At 40.9% G+C, this 20780-nt stretch overlaps 2 protein-coding genes across 2 annotated transcripts in view; one reads left to right on the forward strand and one right to left on the reverse strand.

The window, feature by feature from the left end:
• Positions 1-260: 260 nt before the first annotated feature.
• LOC140716768 (tripartite motif-containing protein 60-like) lies at positions 261-19567 on the reverse strand. Its single transcript, XM_073029613.1, has 6 exons — positions 18925-19567; positions 17627-17722; positions 4256-4489; positions 4143-4165; positions 3944-4065; positions 261-576 (listed from the first exon to the last, which is right to left on the reverse strand). Exons 1-6 carry the CDS (start codon positions 19327-19329, stop codon positions 551-553), a joined length of 906 nt encoding a protein of 301 aa, XP_072885714.1. The 5' UTR covers positions 19330-19567; the 3' UTR covers positions 261-550.
• Positions 19568-19707: 140 nt separating this feature from the next.
• Positions 19708-20780, forward strand: part of LOC140721022 (nuclear factor 7, brain-like) — an 85179-nt gene continuing 84106 nt past the window's right edge. The window contains exon 1 of the mRNA XM_073035895.1: positions 19708-19806. The gene's annotated coding sequence lies outside the window, so the exon portion shown is untranslated. The remainder of the gene's footprint in view (positions 19807-20780) is intronic.

The following is a 20780-nucleotide window of genomic DNA, read 5'->3' on the forward strand; positions in this document are numbered from 1 at the left end:
CCAGCAGTCAGTACTAATAAAGTCAATGAAACTGAACATTGGAAAGATCATAAAGCAGGTAACAAAAGAGATTCTAGCAGTTTTAAAATCCTAATTAAATCAAAACTTCTCCCCAAAGAAATTAAAGTGCAAGCAGTGCAACTGGTTCAAATGTTTTGCTAGTGTAATTTTTAAATGCTTCCCAAGAAATACATCGGTGGAAGTGTAAAGGTGAGACATGCAATCGGCATCTTCCCGCAATAATAGTCTAGATAAATCCCTAATTACCAAGGCTCCTTTTAATGAAAATTGGAGTGAATTCATTTTTTCTGCCCTGTAGTCATACTCTTTAACCAAACCTCTGATCTAGTAACCCTGTGAAGATATAGTGAGGATACCCTCTACAACACAGAAACTTTTGTTTCCAGCAGCCAAAGTAGCATCAGCCTGATGTGAAATGCCATAAAATCAAAGCACATAAGAATCCATTAAAATTCACTGGGATTCAGGAAAATAATCCAATTCTTCATCATTGTTTACACTAAGACGACGCTAGGAAACAAAAAGCTGCTCATTTTCTGTCTTCAAATCTAGGGACTGAAATAAAACACAAAAAATGAAGCATTAATCTTCTTAAGAAAGGGATTGAAAAAAGAAATGTAACAGATTATTGTCATTTTGTCAGCTCCTCTTTGATGAAATCCAGTACAAAACATTTGAAGCATTTCCATTGCAGAGGCTTTGAAACAGGTATCCCTCCTTTGAATCTGCACCACTTTGTCAGTACCTATTGCCCAGCACATTTCGCCTTCACATATGTGAGAGCATTATTCCAGTACAAGGTGAGGACTCTTCCCTGAGCCCACAAAACTTTTATTTTAAATGATTGACTGGTCTCATGGCTAAAGTAGGAACTATAGGACAAGTGAAGGTTGAATGTTGTGTTTCATAATACTTCAAGTAGTGAAGCAGTTTCTGCAGTGTTAAAAGTGGCAAATGTAAACTATTTATTTAAAGATGGAGAAAAATACAGATTAGTTAGCCTTACATTAGTAGTGAGCAATGCTAAAGCCTATATTAAAGAATGTGGCAACTGGCAATGAGATAGACAAAAGATGGATTTAAAGATTTATTTTGATGAAGATGGATTTATGTTGACTTAACTACTGGAGAAAATTAGGAAGAGACTGGTGAAATATTTACAGAGAACCAGTAGGTCCAGTGTATTTGGATTTTCTGAAAGCCTCCCATAAAGGTGTCAAGTCAGAATTTAGCATGCAAAATTAAAGCACACAGAGTGACATATTGGCTGGGATTGAGATGTGGTAGGAAACAGTGTGGAAATAAAGGAGACTTTCTCAGGTTACAGCCACTGAAGAGTCAGGTACTGCAGGTACCACTGCCAGTGGCCCCAGATGTTCACTATATACAGTACAACAATCATGTAGATGAAGGAACCAAATATAAATGACATCAAATGCGGATGCAAGTTATGAGGAAGAGATAATACACATTAAATGCAATTTTGATATGTTAAGTCAATGGTTGATGCTATATAACATAGTTAAATGTGACAATAACCTTCTTTGTGAGAAAAATCAAAAGGTAGGGCATCTCATCCTTACCACTACCTCAGACCCTATTACCAAAACACCTCACCATTCATATATCTAAAATTCTCATTGCAGGACAAGGTACAAATATTGATGGAATACAGAACATTTTGGCCCATGATGTTGTACCAACCTTTTAATCTACTCTAAGGTTAATCTAATCCTTTCCTCTTCCATATCCCTCCATTTTTCTATCATTCATTTCTTAAGTGCCACCAATGTAAATGTGTCTACCACCACCCTGGCAGTGTATTCCATACACCCAATACTTCCTATATTAAAAAAAATACCTTTGACATCCCCCTATACTTTCCTCCAATCACTGTAAAGTTATGCCCAAATGTATTAGCCATTTCTGCTCTTGGTAGAAGCTTCTGGCTGTCCACTCTATCTATGCCCCTTGCCATGTTGTACACTTCGACCAAGTCACCTTTCATTTCCTGCCCTCCAGAGAGAAAAGCCCTAGAATGCACAAGCAATATTCATAAGGCAAGGCTCTAGCTTCAGTCAGCATTCTCTCTGAAGAACCCTACATCCTTCCTAAAATGTGGTAACCAGAACTGAACACAATATTAAAAGGGTGGTCTAATAAGAATTTTATATAGCTGCAACATTACCTTGCAGTTCTTGAACTCAATGCCTTGACTAAAGAAGGCTAACACAGGATATACTTCCTGAAGCACTCTATCAACTTGTAATAGACTGGGGAAATTGGGACAATGGGAACTAGTGGTCATTGGAATCAAGTGTGTAGGTGCAGCAATATATTGGCCTTCTTTGCAGGCTGTGTTGAATGCAGGAACAAGCATGAATTGCTACATGAGAGAAGGCTGTAGTTAAATCACAACTCAAGTATTATGTTTGAAAAAGTGTATATTTAACAGAAATCTGTAACAACAACTTCACAGTTAGGATGTAGGGAAATACTACTCCAGGCTTGGGGTGGAAGTAGGTGCAGGTCGCAGGTTAGAATAAGAGAATCACAGAATCATTATATGGTGCAAAACATTTGGAACTGAGGTGAAGAAAGAATTTTACTTTCACAGGCTTATAAACTTGTGGACCCCACCGCACAAAAACTGATGGATGCTGTCACTAAATATGTTTAAGAAAGTTAATACATTTCTGCATAAGGCATAAGGAAGTAAGTGTTAAGCTCAAAGAAATCAACGATCATTGTACTGATTAGCAGAGAATGCTTATGTCTTCTCCGTCTTGTGTTTTCAGTGACTATATCATAAAAGGTGGGAGAAATGGTAAAAAGGCTGGTGAAGAATGCATACAGATTACTGGTCTTCATTACTGGGACATGGAATGAAGGTAATGGCACAACTTTATAAAAGTTTGGTTCAGCCACATTTGGATTATTGTGAGAATTCTAGTTACCACATTATCAGGGAAAGGAACTTACCTAAACTATCAGGTACCCCACCAGCACTGACCCCCCACAATACCACCAAATCTCCTTATTCATCCTAAATCCTTGATCAATCACTTTCACCTCATCTGTCTAACTATAGCTCTGCAATCTTCAACTACATCTTCACTCACTTATTATAATCAAGTTCATAATCCCTGATTTCTTCCACTTTCCCATATCATGTCTTCTTCACAAACACTATGAAGTGCCATCTCCACCAACACTGTATAGTTGACCCAATAATATTGCTTCCAACCTCCCATTCCTCATACTGACAGCTTCAATCGGCCCAGTCTACATCCAGTAATATGGCTGCTCTGGCTCAACTCCTACAGTGTGCACAGCCTATAGGGGCTGACTGGCCTTGTGGCCAATTTGCCAACCCTGACCTTCAGGAAAGAGTCCGGCAACACATTCTGTACAAAGAAATGTATCCACTTTTCACAACATGCTCCATAGTCCTGGGACGTGCAGCTGACCAATTTATATATTTCAGTTTGGTTGCAGAGTGATAAATATTGGGTCAAATGGAGAAGAACTATTTCACCTTTTTTTTGAAGACAACATGCCAAAGTTCTTCCTCATACTCAAGAATAGGTTCCATTTAATACTTCTGAAATAATTTGGGAAGCACGACTACAAGTGGACAGGAAGAGATTTTAGAAATACTGTTTGGGGCACTGGCAGGTTTTCCCAATTGAGCAGCTGTTAAATCAGTACCTGATCATCTGATCACCTGTATTGTAATCAATTCCTTAGAAACAACTCTCCCCCATAGCCTCTAAATATAGGGGAACAACTGAACATAGACACACACACACACACACACACACACACACACACACACACACACACACACACACACACACACACACACACACACACACACACACACACACACACACACACACACACACACACACTTACTTACCTGCAACGATCATTCTCCTCATATCCTCCCACACTCTGAGAAATGGAAGCAAAAGCCCATCAAGGACTTTACTGGTTAACTTAATGTTGAACTCTTCCACCTCATGGCACTGGACATGACATCTGGGAACAGGGATAGTGCAGGTAAGCAATAAAATTAAAACAATATAGCACGTTCCACACAATGAAATAGGACATACGTTTTCAGGAAGTTTTCTGCATCCTAAGAGGAGGAAAAAGAGAAAACAGTATTAGCAACAAAACTTATGCAAATCCCAAATCCAGGCCAGATTTTTAAAAACATTATGACTACCTTGAGTATCTCAACTGTTTGATTCATCGCTAGTCGTGATTTTATCTCCAGAATTCTTTCCTCAAGTGTTGATATATCATTGTTAATTACTGCCACTGTGTTGTCCAGTCTTTTCAGTGTCATCTTCTCATTGTTTCTCAGCTGACATCTCATAACCTTTTCTTGCTCTTTCAGGAAATAGTGCATCTTCAAAAATTCTTGTCCAATTCTTTCCGACAGCTGTTCCACTTGCACCTGCAGGATTGTTGAAAGTAAACATTCTTGATGAATATTTATTCTACTGTTCTGTAACAAGATAATCATTAATACAGTCTACCAAACAGAAACATTTTTATCCAGCTAGAAAATAGAGAGAATGAGGCTCGTTCACTTTACCAGTGTGCTTCACATACCCTTTCTTTCTGTTTATATAAAGAAAGGCAGTCTTGGGCACATCCAGAGAAAAGGTAAAATATTTTCACCAATGTGAATGCTTTTAGCTATCACTTCTTTGACAGTACAAGATCAGACGACATACAGAATGGTTTTCAGATATTACCACCTCCACATGGTCAACTTTTCACTCATAGAGTCCCTGTTTTAATGGATTTATCTGGAGAGAACATTTCCATTAGCAAAAGAGCTTACGATCTGAGGTGCAGCCTCATGCCAAACAAATACTCCTTTAACCATAGAACACTACAGCACAATAAAGGCCCTTCAGCCCTCCATGTTGTGCTGACCCATATAATCCTTAAAAAAAGTACTAAACCCACACTACCCCATAACCCTCCATTTTTCTTTCATCCATGTGCCCATCCAAGAGGCTCTTAAATACCCCTAATGTTTTAGCCTCCACCACCGTCCCTGGCAAGTCATTCCTGGCACTCACAACCCTCTGTGTAAAACACTTACCCCTGATGTCTCCTCTAAACTTCCCTCCCTTAATTTTGTACATATGCCCACCCGTGTTTGCTATTCATGCCCTGGGAAACAGGTACTGACTATCCACCCTATCTATGCCTCTCTTAATCTTGTAGACCTCTATCAAGTCCCCTCTCATTCTTCTATGCTTCAAAGAGAAAAGTCCCAACTCTGCTAACCTTGCTTCATATGACTTGTTCTCCAAACCAGGCAACATCCTGGTAAATCTCCTCTGCACCCTCTCCATAGTTTCCACATCCTTCCTTTAATGAGGTGAGCAGAATTGAACACAATACTCTAAGTGCGGTCTCACCAGAGGTTTGTAGAGTTGCAACATGACCTCTCTACTCTTGAACTCAACCCCCTGTTAATAAAGCCTAGCATCCCATAGGCCTTCTTAACTACAAAAGATTAAAACTACATTTAAAGATTAGATGTGCAGGAACTTTTTCATCACAAGAGTGGAGAATCTGTGGAAGTTGTTGCCACTGAGGGTTGTGAATCAGCCCATGATTGAATAGTGGAATAAATGAGATGGGCTGAAAGACTTAATTCTTCTACTATATCTTATAATCTTCTGCCCTTTGTTTAGTTGACAGTTAAAATGGTGACAGTCATACTAGATTCATTATTTAGAGTGCCTATAACAAGTACTCACCCCTCCCCTTCTAATGTTTTATTGTTTAACAATATTGAATCACGTTGGACTTAATTTGGCATTCTTGACACTAATCAGTAGAAAAAAACAGTTTCTTGTTAAAGTGAAAACAAATTTGTACATATTGGTCTATCTTAATACAATTATTAAAAATAAAATCATTGACTACTTAACTACTGATCCCCTTCAAGTCTGTATTTAGTAGATGCAACTTCTGTAACAATTACAGCCTTGAGACTGTGTGGATAGGTCTCCATCAACTTTGCACATTTGGGCACTGCAATTTTCCCCATACTTCATTACAAAACTGCTCAAGCTCTGTCAGATTGTGTGGAGATCATGAGTGGACAGTCCTTTTCAAGTCCAGCCACAAATTCTCAATTGCATTGCGGTCTACAGTGTGATTTTTTTTTTTTGTTTTAAGCCATTCCTGTGTAGCTTTGGCTTTAAGTTTGGGGTCATTGTCTTGCTGGAAGACAAATCTTCTCTCAACCTGCAGTTCTCTTGCAGACTTCATCAGGTTTTCCTCACTGTATTCGGCTGCATTCATTTTACCCTCTCCCTTCTCAAGCATTCCAGGGCCTGCTGCAATAAAACATCCCCTCATCATGAAGCAGCCACCAGCATCTTCACAGTAAGAGTGGTGCATTTTTGATGATGTGCAGTGTTTGGCTTACACTGAATATAGCATATGTTCAGCCAAAAACCTCAATTTTGGTTACATCAGACCATAGAACTTTCTTCTAACTGACTTCAGAGTCTCCCACATGCTTTCTGAACTTCCAACAAGACTTCATGAGATTTTTTGCAACAGTGGCTACCTCCTTGCCACTCTTCCATAGAGCTGCAACTGATGAAGCACCCAGGCGACAGCTGTTATATGTGCAGTCTACCCCATCTTAGCCACTGAAGCTTGTAATTCCTCCAGAGTTTTTATAGGTCTCTTGGTTGCCTACCACACTAGTCCCCTTCTTGCACAGTCACTCAGTTTATGAGGACAGCCTGCTCTAGACAGATCTACACCGGTGCCTCATTCTTTCCATTTCTTGATGATTGACTTAACTGTACTCCAAGGAATATTCAGTGACTTGGAAATTTTCCTGTATCCATCTCCTGACTTTTGCTTTTCAACAACCTTTTCCTGGTTGCCTGGAGTGCTCATTTTTCTTCATGGTGTAACTTCTGCCAGGATATTGACTCACCAATAATTGGACCTTCCAGACAGAGGTGTATTTTTACTACAATCAATTTAAACACCTTGAATGTACAGTAGTGATCTCCATTTAACTAATTATGTGACTTCTAAAATCAATTGGCTGCACCAGTGGTGATTTGGTTTGTCACATTAAAAGGAGTAATTAATTTAGATTATTTTCCAGAGATCTAATTTGAATATGACAGGGAAAGGTCTTTATCTATTGATTACTATCAAAAAAGGAAAATTAAATCCACTGTGATTCAATGTTGTAAAGTAACAAAACATGAAAACTTGCAAGAGGGGGTGAATACTTCTTATAGGCACTATAAGTCTACAACTCTCCTTAGGATGATTAAATTGTGCGCCATTTCACAGAACAGATGTGATTCATCGGGTGCTTTGGCATGAAGGATTACCCTGTGAATTAAAAGCAATTTTGTTTTTTTTTGTAATACAATATACCCTGTGTCCGACCATTTCACTTCACTTACAGGAACACAGTTTCTGCAGTTAGTTCAGCTGATATTGTCTGCAATTCACTGGCTGCAAAGGTGATGGAAGTTGATGCATTATTTCAATAAAGAGAATTTTTTTTTCCACCACTATTATCTGCTACAGTGACCAGAAGCTCAGTAATCCAGTACAAAAAAGGTACCTGAAGGACTAATTGCTCTTACCTGCTCAAGTGTAATTCACCAGTTTGGACAAACAGATGTGACACTTCACTTGCTAACTACTAAAATATAATTTCAAAGGTTCTTGAATCCCCACTTCTAGGTATCAGCAGTAACAATGAAAAGCTGAAGTTCTTCAAGACTATGTTAGTGTTTAAATACACCTTCCATGAACCTGTCCAAAGGGGTACTTGGTAAGGCTCTGAAAACCTGTGCCATCCAACTAGCGGGACCATTCTAGGACATTTACAGCCTCTCACTACTATGGGCAGAATTTCCCACTTGCTTCAAAAAGGCAACAATTATACCAGTGCCTCAGAAGAATAATGTGGGCTGCCTTAATGACAATCACCCAGTAGCGCTCACATCGACAGTGATGAAATGCTTTGAGAGTTTGTTTATGACTAGACTGAACTCCTGCCTCAGCAAGGACCTGAATCCATTGCAATTTGCCTATCGCCACAATAGGTCAATGGCAGACACAAGCTCAATGGCTATCAACAAGGCTTTAGACCACCTAGACAACACAAACACCTATGTCAGGATCCTGTTCATTGACTATCACTCAGCATTTAATACCATCATTCCCAAAATCCAGATTGAGAAAATGCAGAACCTGGGCCTCTGTACCTCCATCTGTGATTGGATCCTTGACTTCCTAACTCAAAGATCAGAGTTTGTGTGGATTGGGGATAACATACCTTCCTCGATGACGATCAACACTGGTGCACCTCAGGGGTGTGTACTTAACCCATTGCTCTATTCTCTATATACATATGAATGTGTGGCTATGTATAGCTCAAATATCATCTATAAGTTTTCTGATGATACAACCATTGTTGATAGAATCTCAGGTGGTGACAAGAGGACGTACAGGAGTGAGATATGCCAACTAGTGGAGTGGTGTCGCAGGAACAACCTGGCACTCAACATCAGTAAGACGAAAAAGACGAAAAAACTTCAGGAAGGGTAAGACAAAAGAATGTACAAATTCTCATAGAGGGATGAAAAGTGGAGAGAGTGAGCAGTTTCAAGTTCCTGGGTGTCAAGATCTCTGAAGATCTAACCTGGCCCCAACATATCGATGTAGTTATAAAGAAGACAAGACAGCGACTATACTTTATTAGGAGTTTGAAGAGATTTGGCATGTCAACAAATACAACTGTAGAAGTTTTTGAGTGTACCATGAAGAACATTCAGACAGGCTGCATCACTGTCTAGTATGGAGGTGCTACTGCACAGGACCAAAAGAAGCTGGGGAAGGCTGTAAATCTAGTCAGCTCCATCTTGGGCACCAGCCTACAAAGTACCCAGGGCATCTTTAGGGAGCGCTGTTTCAGAAAGGCATTGTCCATTCTTAAGTACTTCCAGTACCCAGGGCATTCCCTGTTCCCACTGTTACCATCAGGTAGGAGCTATGGAAGCCTGAAGGCACACACTCAGCAATTCAGGAACAGCTTCTTCCCCTTTGCCATCCAATTCATAAGTGGACATTGAAGCTTTGGACACTACCTCATTTTTTAAAAAATATACAGTATTTCTGTTTTTGCAATCTTTTTTTATCTATTCAATATACATAATTGATTCACTTGCTTATTTACTACTGTGTTTTTTTTTTTTTGCTGCTAGATTACAAGGAGTGATTGATATGTCCATGGCCTAATGTAGGAGTCAATTTCAGAAAACCTAGCACAAGCCAGGACTTGCAAAGTTTGGCAAAACCATTTGTACATCCACAATTGCCCTAATCCACGTCTACACATCTGGCACTGCAAGAGTCCAGGAATTATCACCAAAGTCTATGATTATAGAACACAAGAGCAGATGAAACAGAAATAGGAATAGCCATACAACCGTTCTCTATCGTCTATAACCTTTTACCTCAGTGCCACTTGCACGAACCCCATATCTCTTGATTCCAATAATACTGTATCCAACAATATTATTTAAAATACTTGATGGCACATTGGTTAGAGAGTTTCAAATAGTCACTACATATAGTAATTGGTAAATAATTTTCTTCACATCTTGAACTGGAATGCCTAAACCCTTAATTTGAGGCCATGACTCCCCACCACCCACCCTTCCAAACCCTCTAATCCTTTACGAGTAAGGCATCTGGAGAAAAACAATGTTGGCAATTTGGTTAAAGGAAACAACTTCTCTGCATCTATCGTTTTAACCTACTAAGAGTTTTATATGGTGCACATTGTAAAAAGAGAATGAGATTGCCCCATATTAACATGAACTCTGGAGATTATGTGTGTAATCTGCCTATATTCTGCTCAGAAGACAAATCCTCTGATCGCAATCTGGTGAACCTTTATTATATTGCAAAAGGTGCATCCAACTGCAGCTCCTATCAGACTGAGTTAGGGAATTGGAGCAGGATCTGGATGAACTAAGAATCATTCAGGAGGCAGAGACAGAGATAGATAAGAGTTATCAAGATGTAGTCACACCGAAAAGACAGGAGGTAGGCAAATGGGTGACAGTCAAGAGAGGCAGGGCGAGCAGACAGAGAGAGCAGAGCACCCCTGTGGCCGTTCCCATCAACAATAAGCATACCGTTTTGGATACTGTTGGTGGGGATGACCTACCAGGAACAAGTTGCAGTGGTCCTGTTTCTGGCACTGAGGTTGGACCCTCAACTAGGAAGGGGAGGAGGGAAGAGAAGAGAGCGGTAGTGATAGGGGAATCTATAGTCAGGGGGCCAGATAGGAGATTTTGTGGGGAAGACCAGATCGGGTGCAGGTTATTCTCGAGAGGGAGGGCAAGAACCCAGATGCTGTGGTCCATGTAGGGACCAACGATGTGGGTAGGATGAGTGAGGGGGTCCTGCGTAGTGAGTTCAGGGTGTTAGGTGCGAAGCTGAAGGGCAGGACCTCCAGGGTAACAATCTCAGGATTGCTACCTGTGCCACATGCGAGTGAGGCAAGGAACAGAAGGATTATACAGATTAATATGTGGCTGAGAGGATGGTTCAGGAGGCAGGGCTTCAGGTTTTTAGATAATTGGGCTTTGTTCCAGGGAAGGTGAGATCTGTTACGACGGGATGGTTTACACCTGAACTGGAGCGATACTAACATTCTTGCAGGAAAGTTTGCCAGTGCTGCTCGGGGGGTTTAAACTAAATTTGCAGGGGGCAAGGATCCAGAATGTTTGAGAGAGGATAGCAAGATGAAGAATAAAGGACAGGTGGGGACTACACGGTTCCAGAATATTGTGTGTAGTAGAGAAAGGTGAGGCGGAACAAGTGATAAGGAGGACTCATGTACAGAGGGATGGTCTGACGGAACATGGAGTTAAATGTGCAGAAAGAATAAGTAAATTTAGGAAGGACAACAAAATTCAAGGGGCGTATAGCCTGATGGGAGCTCTGGGACCTGGGTAAAGCACAATAGGCAGCGATTCAAACAGAGAGAGGAGAAATGGGCTAAAAATTCTATATCTGAATGCACGGTGTCAGAAATAAGGCGGATGAGCTTGAAGCTCAGGTGCAAATGGGTAACTATGATGTTGTTGGGATAATGGAGACATGACTGCAGGGAGATCAGACCTGGGAAATGAATGTACAAGGGTATACGTGCTATCGTAGGGACAGAAATGAGGGCAGAGGGGGTGGGGTGGCCCTGTTGGTGAGGAATGAGATTCAGTCCTTTGCAAGGGGGGACATAGGATCAGGAGAAATAGAGTCTATGTGGATAGAACTGAGGAACAGTAAGGGCAAAAAAACCCTAATGGGTATTGTCTACAGGCCCCCAAACAGTAGCATGGATATTGGGTGCAAGTTGAATAGGGAGTTAACATTGGCATGTGGCAAAGGTAATGTCGCAGTAGTTATGGGGGATTTCAACATGCAGGTGAACTGAGAGAATCAGGTTGGTGCTGGACCCCAGGATAGGGAGTTTGTAGAGTGCCTACGGGATGCATTCTTGGAACAGCTTGTACGAGAGCCAACCAGGGACAAGGCTATTCTGGATTTAGTGTTGTGTAATGAACAGGATTTGATAAGCGATCTTGAAGTAAAGGAGCCATTAGGAGGTAGTGACCATAATATAAGTTTTTATCTGCAATTTGAGAAGGATAAGGGCAGATCGGAGGTGTCAGTGTTGCAGTTGTACAAAGGAGACTATGGAGCCATGAGGGAGGAGCTGGCCAAAGTTAAATGGATGGATATCCTAGCAGAAAAGACAGTGGAACAGCAATGGCAGGTATTCTTGGGAATAATGCACAAGGTGCAAAATCAGTTCATCCCCCTGAGAAGGAAGGATTCAAAGGGGGAAAAGGGGCCACAGTGGTTGACAAAGGAAGTCAGAGATTGCATAGCATTAAAAAAAAAGTATGACAGAGCTAAGGTGAGTGGGAAGACAGATGATTGGGAAATTTTTAAGGAACAACAGAATTTAACTAAAAAGGCAATACAGGGAGAAAAAATGAGGTACGAATGCAAGCTAGCCAGGAATATAAAGGAGGATAGCAAAAGCTTTTTTTAGGTATGTGAAGAGGAAGAAGATAGTTAAGCACAATGTTGGGCCCTTGAAGAATGAATTGGGTGAAATTGTTATGGGAAACAGAGAAATGGCAGAAGAATTTAATAAGTACTTTAGATCTGTCTTCACTAGGGAAGACACAAGCAATCTCCCAGATGTATGGATGGGCCAAGGACATAGGGTAACAGAGGAAATGAAACAGATTGACATTAGGAAGGAAACGGTGATGAGTAGACTGATGGGACTGAAGGCTAACAAATCCCCAGGTCCAGATGGTCTTCATCCTAGGGTACTAAAGGAGGTGGCTCTGGAAATTGCGGATGCATTGGTAATCATTTTCCAATGTTCCTTAGATTCAGGATCAGTTCCTGAGGATTGGAGAATGGCTAATGTTATCCCACTTTTTAAGAAAGGAGGGAGCGAGAAAACAGAGAACTATCATCCTGTCAGCCTAACATCAGTAGTGGGGAAGATGCTAGAGTCCATTATTAAAGATGAAATAGCGGCATATCTAGATAGCAGTGATAGGTTTGGGCCAAGCCAGCATGGATTTACCAAGGGCAAATCATGCTTGACTAATCTATTGGAGTTTTTCGAGGATGTAACCAGGAAGTTAGACAAGGGAGTTCCAGTGGATGCAGTGTACCTCAATTTTCAGAAGGCATTTGATAAGGTCCCACATAGGAGATTGGTGGGTAAAATCAGAGCTCATGGCATTGGGGGGAAGATATTGACATGGATAGAAAACTGGTTGGCAGATAGAAAGCAAAGGGTAGCGGTGATTGGGTGTTTCTCAGAATAGCAGGTGGTGACTAATGGGGTGCCACAGGGCTCGGTATTGGGACCACAGCTGTTTACGATTTACATCAACGATTTAGATGAAGGCTTTGAGAATAACATCAGCAAGTTTGCTGATGATACTAAGCTGGGTGGCAGTGTGACATGTGATTAGGATGTTAGGAGAATTCAGGGTGACTTGGATAGGCTGGGTGAGTGGGCAGATACATGGCAGATGACGTTTAATGCAGACAAGTGTGAGGTTATCCACTTTGGGAGTAAGAACAGGAAGGTAGATTATTATCTGAACAGTGTAGAGTTAGCTAAGGGAGAAATACAAAGAGATCTAGGAGTCCTTGTTCATCAGTCACTGAAGGTGAATGAGCAAGTGCAGCAGGCAGTGAAGAAGGCTAATGGAATGTTGGCCTTTATTACAAAAGGAATTGAGTACAAGGAAATCCTTTTGCATTTGTACAGGGCCCTGGTGAGATCACACCTGGAGTATTGTGTACAGTTTTGGTCTCCAGGGTTAAGGAAGGACATCCTGGCTGTACAGGAAGTGCAGCGTAGATTCACGAGGTTAATTTCTGGGATGTCCGGACTGTCTTATGCAGAGAGGTTAGAGAGACTGGGCTTGTACACGCTGGAATTAAGGAGATTGAGAGGGGATCTGATTGCAACATATAAGATTATTAAGGTATTGGACAAGATAGAGGCAGGAAATATGTTCCAGATGCTGGGAGAGTCCAGTACCAGAGGGTATGGTTTAAGAATAAGGGGTAGGTCATTTAGGACAGAGTTAAGGAAAAACTTCTTCTCCCAGAGAGTTGTGGGGTTGTGGAATGCACTGCCTCAGAAGGCAGTGGAGGCCAATTCTCTGAATGCTTTCAAGAAGGAGCTAGATAGGTATCCTATGGATAGGGGAATCAAGGGATATGGGGACAAGACAGGAACCGGGTATTGATAGTAGATGATCAGCCATGACCTCAGAATGGTGGTGCAGGCTCAAAGGGCAGAATGGTCTACTTCTACACCTATTGTCTATTGTCTATATTCTCACTTTCACAAATATATCTACCTCTAGCTGAGGGGCAGGGGGTGGGAGACAAATTTGTACAAAATATCCCAGTTGCATTCTCAATAAAGGCTAATTGAACTTCACTGTGATTTTACGTTTGTACTCATAAGCTTTTGTTGAAATGTCAAATGTCCCAATAATCTTAATAATTTTGCTTAAACCTAAATATAGCTTCAATGATTCATGCACAAGCACATATGGAATGTGTTAGCACGTGGCCTGGTGGATAAGGCATTGGCCTAGTGATCTGAAGGTCACTGGATTGAGCCTCAGTTGAGGCAACATGTTGTGTCCTTGAGCAAGACACTTAACAACGCATTGTTCTGCGATGATATCAGTGCCAAGCAAGTGGGTCCTATTGCCCTTCCCTTGGACAACATCGGTGGCATGGAGGGGAAGGCTTGCAGCATGGGCAACTGCCGGTCTCCCATACAAACCTTCCAAGGCACAAATCCATGGTCTCATGAGTCTAACGGATGCCTATAAATATATGGAACATTTTGCTCAGTGACCACCATTTTAAAAATCCAGCAAAGTGAATGATCCCACATTTATCACATTATATTCCATATGTCATGTCCTGGCATACACAAAATATAAGTGTAGATTGCCACATTCATATTAAAAACATCTTCTTCCATGAGCGGAAGGGTTACTATCACAAGGCACATATTAAAATAACTCACAAAAATGGAAAGCACAAGGGCACTGTTAGTAGAAACACATCTCATTGCAACCAGAGACCCAGGTTCAGTCCTGGCTTTTGCTGCTGTCTGTGCATTCTCCCCATATCCTCTAGGTGCTCTAGTTTCCTCCCAATCCCAAAGAAATGCAATTTGGCAGCTTAATTGACCATTGTAAATTGCAGAGGAATGATAGAATCAGAAATTAGTCAATGGCAATGTAGAGCTTATTAAAAAATTGAGAGTAATGTATGATTAGTATAAAAGGATGTTTGATGACCAGTCTGGACTTGGTAGACTATAGGGTCTGTGTCCATAATCTATCGGTTCAGGAATCTATACACAGTGGATGCATGAAGGAAAATATTTTGTAGGGAGGTGGAGAGATATTAGGAAAGTAAGACTTGCAGACTGTTGTTACAATATGTAAACCCAGAGACAACAGGCCAAATGACCTACTTCCCAACTCTACCCATTGTATAATTTTTTGTTTGCTTTTTGCAATGAAATGTCATCATAAGAATTGCACACCTCCCTAAAGTATAATTGTCAGAACTACACAGTGTTTGAATGGGAAGCAAACAACTGCAGATGTTAGAAATCTGAAACAAAACTACAAAACACTGGAAGCAATCAGCACATCAAGAAATGTCTGTGGGAAAGGAATGCATCAATATAATCTCCATTAGCAGCACATTTCTGATATCAACAACTCTGTAAAAAAAAATTAAAATTCCAATCAACTTTAAAGCTTGTTCTCACCTTAAATCCCTTTCTCTTTGAACTTGATACCTTTTCCATGAGAAAAAGATGACAATCTCAGAAACAGAATCAGGTTTAATATCATTGGCGCATGACGAGAAATCTGTTGTTTTGTGACAGTTGTACAGTGCAAAACCAAAAAACATAAATTATGATAAAAATATTTAAAAATTAAATAGTGCAAAATGAGGGCAAAATAGTGAAGTACTGTTCAAGGGTTGGTTCACTGTCTCTTCAGAAATCATGGTGGAGAAAATATTAGCTGCATCTTATCCTAGCTACACCTATTAAAATTTAATATACCTCTCTCAGGTCACCTTTCAACCTTCTTTGCTTCTGGGAACTTACCAACCTTTCCAATCCCTTCCAATAATTAAAGCCCTTGCTAACCACATCTAACTGAATTTCACACAAAAAATGCTGGAGGAACACAGCAGGACAGGTAGCAGCTATGGAAAAGAGTAAACTATCAATGTTTTGGGCCAAGACCCTTCATCAGGACTGTGTGTTTTTGTGTTTTGCTTGGATTTCAATTCATTTGTGTGGGTGCTCTTCACTGCTGTTTCTCAACCCTTCCTCATCAAAGCCAAAGAGGTTGTGGGCTGACTCCATTTCATTCTGTGCCATTGGGTCAATGTTTAAGCTTTCTCACACTAAAGTCAAAATGTTGAGCTCCACTCAGATGGTAATCAAAACAGCTGGTAGAACCCTGTATCACAGCACAAGAGATCCTCGTTCAATTCTGGCCAAGCGTGCTGTCCATGTTGAGTTTGCATGTTCTTCCTGCAACCATATGGGGTTCTGACGGGTACTGCAGAATCCTCCCACATTTGAAACAAATGAGAGTTAATTGTCTATTGTATATTGCCCATACTGTGTATGTGAGTGGGAGAATCTCGTTGGAGTTTAGGGGAAGATGGGGAGAACAAAGCAGGATTCATCTGTAGACTGCTTGATGATTGGCACAAATGGTCATGTCAAGTTCAATTTATTGTCATTTGCACAAGTACATAAATACACATGTGCAATGGAAACCTTACCTATGGGCACATAGCATTATTTTAGAAGCATTTACAAGAAAAAAAACATAATAAAACAAGTAAAAACATAATTAAACATAAATTTTTACAAGAACACAATCAGAACTAGAACACAGAAGGGCCTGCTCCTGTGTATCTTTTCTCTTTGCTATTTTTACTGACTCCACAAGCCAGGACTTGCAAAGTTTGGCAAAAAATACAGTGGAATAAAAGGCTTGTTTTTGTTTTATTTGATTCTAGAATTAAAACCAGCATCAACTTAAGACTAGTTTTAGGTCACAGGCTTCACAGAGATCTCACACAGATCCTCAACTGAATGTCAAATATCAACTGTTGTTAGTGAAGAAAAGCAAAGAATTTGTCCTTGGCATCCTGGCCAACATTGATTTCATTGATGAGCTATGCAAAACAAAATCAAACTATCTGGTCCTTATTATTTTGGGATCAAGTGAACTTGCAATGCACAAATCAAGAACACAAGAGATGCTGGAAATCCTGGGCAATATATACAAAATGGTGGAGGAACTCAGGAAATCAGACAATATCAATGGTGAGAAATAAACAGTCAATGTTTCAAGCTAAGACCCTTCATCAGGACTGGAAAGGAAGGGTGAAGAAATCAGTATAAGAAGGTGGGAGGAGGGAAAGGAGTAGAAACTGGGTGAGGGGGGAGGGAATAAAGTGAGAAGCTTAGAGAAGGAATAGGAAAATGGATGAAGAAGGAGCATCTGATTGAAGATGAGCATGGACCATGGGAAAAAGGTAAGGAGATGATAGGCAGATGAGGAGAAGGGTGAGAAAGAGCCAGGATATGTGTTGCAATACATGAACTAGTCACTGTAATTGCTCTGTTAAAATAATAAACCTTCAAAGGTACATTATCTTAAAAGACTGTGAACTACTTAGGGAACATCACCAAACAGAAGCAAATCCTGGAAAGACATTAAGTACCACCCACTGTTTACACTTTAAAATAGATGCTTGAAATGCAGGTAAGTAGCTGGGCTGCAAGAATTCACCTCCAATGAAAACCTGAGTAACAAATTAATATCAGTCTTATGCAATAAATACTCAATACTTATATATCAGTGCAATGCAGTCTTACCTTCACTTCTCCCATTTTTCCTTCTTGTTTCATTTTGTCTTCAGTAACTATTTGCAGTTCTCCTTCCAACAAGGCCAAAGCCTCCTTGAATGCTTTCTGGAACATGAAGTATTTTAGTTATTTGATGGAATTGAGATTTCAGCAAAACTGGAAAACTAGTCTCATCAGTTGTCAACTGTGTAAACTACTTAGATATGGTAGCATATGTTAGCATATGCATGGCTATACATCAAAGCTCAAGGATTACTCATGCACATAGCAATGTACCGGTAATGTCCACACAGCCAACATATGACATCATTAGAGCAGGCAAATCATTCCAATGCACTTCACAGGGCCACATTCCCATAATATTCAATGCCAAACCAATGACAATGCTCAGAAACAACAACAAAGATGTAGAGAGATTGAGCGATGCATATGCAAGGGCTTAAAGATAAGGCAACTGAAAGACCAGTGGAAATGAAGATATGCAGGCCAGAACTACAGAAGTGCACAGATACAGAAGGAGTGTAGCAGTGGAGGGAGGTGCAAATTTAAGGATCCACTCTTCCATCCATCATCTTTTTTGATATTCTATCATCAGGCAGGAGACTACGACGCTTAAAGACAAGAACAGCCAGGATGGGAAACATCTTATTCTCCCAGGCCTTTAGGCTACTAAACTCCCGGCCGTGTAGTATTCGAAGTTGCACTGGTTAATCTGTTCCGTACTTTACAACATTTAATATTAATGTACTTCAGTTTGTTATTTTTGTGTGATTCATCTGTAGATTTTATCCTTACCTTCATAAATTATCATTGGTTATGTGCTTTACACTGATACAAAGTAACATTTACATTATATACCTTATATGGATGCATGTAGTTACATAATAATAAACTTCACTTGACATTTAACTTTTCTGCCCAAGACTGCAAAAAAATTGCAGAACTCAATCTAGATTCTGCCTGGTTGACTGTCAACTTCCTGCTGCCTCTGGAAAGTTGCCAACATAAACAATGATCCCACAGCCTGATCATTCTCTCTTCTCCTCTGTCCACCAGAAGATAATAACGCTTGAAAGTACCCACTTCCAGGCTCAAGGGCAGCTTCTGTCCTGATGTTATAGAGATTTATTTCATGTGCTTTGCACTTTATTGATCTATCTGCACTGCATTTCTCTGTACTTGTTGTACTATGTTCCGTTTTCCTTTTGTTGCATCTTGGTTTATGTAACAATGATAAACCTACACCAATACCCTTCCTTTTGACTACCCTCTGGTGTTATTCCAATGGCAGTCGCCCATTACTGTACCTTGTACAACGAGGCTGCCCCCTTCACCGGGATGACTTTGTGACCTTGATGCCGGACGTTCCAGCAGTCCACACAAATAACTTCTCGTTCCATTAAACAGAACAGCTTAAGCTTCTCCCCGTGTTCCTCACAGCAAGGTTCCCGCTTCTGCTGCGCCAGCTTCGCATTCAACACCTTAACCTGCTCCGCAATAATACCGAGCCTCCGAGCAGACTTCACTTCAGCGAAGACGTGACGACACTGGGGACAAGTATTCTGTTCAGGGAACTGACCCAAGATATGTGTGATGCAGTGACTGCAAAAGTGATGACCACATTGTAGAGATACCGGGTCAACAAATATCTCAAGACAGATGGGGCACGTTAACTCTTCAATTAAACCGTCCATCTCTCTCTCAGACGCCATGGCGCTGGTCTGTTCGTCAGATATACGTCCTTTCCTGACTTTCGGTTCTCTTTTCCCATATATGTTCCGCCCTACAAAGACGTCACGTAGTTCAGAATCATAAATTAGGTTTGTGTCCTCTGAATCTAACTACTACAGAAGCTGCAGAAAATAATTTTATCCTCTGGAAATAGTTAATGCTTCTTAAAGTCTCCATTATTCTTTCTATATTAGTGTTGACGTCTTTGCTAAAATTACGCTCAGTGGGGAATCCAGAATCACGCTCCGGCAGGGTTAGGGAGGGGATGGCAGCGCCTTTTTGCGGGGACAGGGGACGGTACTACGGCGCCTCTGGCGGGGACAGGGGGCGGGACGGCTGTGCCTCTGGCGGGTACAGGGGGCGGTACCATGGCGCCTCCCGGGATTGGTGGTGTCGTATTCAACTCCGGGAGAAGTGTCTGTCTCTGTCATTTGAGCAGGAGTAAGCTGCATAGGGAGGTAAGTGTGTTATAAATAAAATAAAGTTCAGCAGTAATTTTGGAACAACTGTAATTCGGTTCATTATCCCCAGCTGAGTACTAAACGAGCAACAGTTGTCGGGTTATCGCGGTGTCCGAAACTAGAACATGCAAAGCTGTGAAATGGCGCCTTGACTGTCTGTTCCACAGTGCAAACGGGCTGTGAAGGACACAGTTCCATTTAAGTAAAATGCGCGGCCGAGTAATTTGCAGCTTAGCGAAAGAAATAGTAAATGTATTTGCAATGTTTCTGTGAGCCTCTGTACTTTTAATTATAATTAAGCGTCACATTTTTAATTGAAACTATGCAAAATTACTCTGGGGTTTGGGGTGAAGTAAACTGAAGACTTGAGTAACTTTTTAAATGACCTTGCGAAAACGAGCACTTTAAATAGCAACTCGGAGTTTCAGGCTGTAAAACATGGAAGCCTGGGCCCAGGGAGCAGCCAAAACTGGGAATCAAGCCTGTGCTTGAAACAAGTTCTGTGACTCTCACTTAGCAAGAATACCACTGTCAATGAAACATAACCGCCAAGGGGAGCAAATCTGAGCGGTGGCAAAGACTTTAAATGTTTCAGATCAGTGACCATAATCTTTTTGTTCTCTTTAAACTCAAAATCGTCTAAACATGCCTTCCCGTCGTGCACGTGTTTACTGTTCTATTTCAGTGGATTGCATATTTCACACGTATTCAAATGAGTTTTTTAAAAACTAAATACTGGCATGGTGAAGTTGTGGCTGCAAGCTTTCTCTGCCGCTCAAAACATCCCTGGTTCTGGCTTTTCCACTTTTGAAACCAAGCCCTCCACACCATGCATGAGAAGAATCCTTGAAATTTGCCATCTTTTTATCTCCCCACGAACTCTGTGTGACCTGGTGAGAGCTTCCACCACTCACAGTAATTATTTTCAATTTCCATAACAGCTAGCTTATTTTTGCTGTAATAAATTCAAA

This window comes from Hemitrygon akajei, chromosome 2 (assembly GCF_048418815.1).
Source record: "Hemitrygon akajei chromosome 2, sHemAka1.3, whole genome shotgun sequence".
NCBI classification, from domain to species: Eukaryota; Metazoa; Chordata; class Chondrichthyes; order Myliobatiformes; family Dasyatidae; genus Hemitrygon; species Hemitrygon akajei.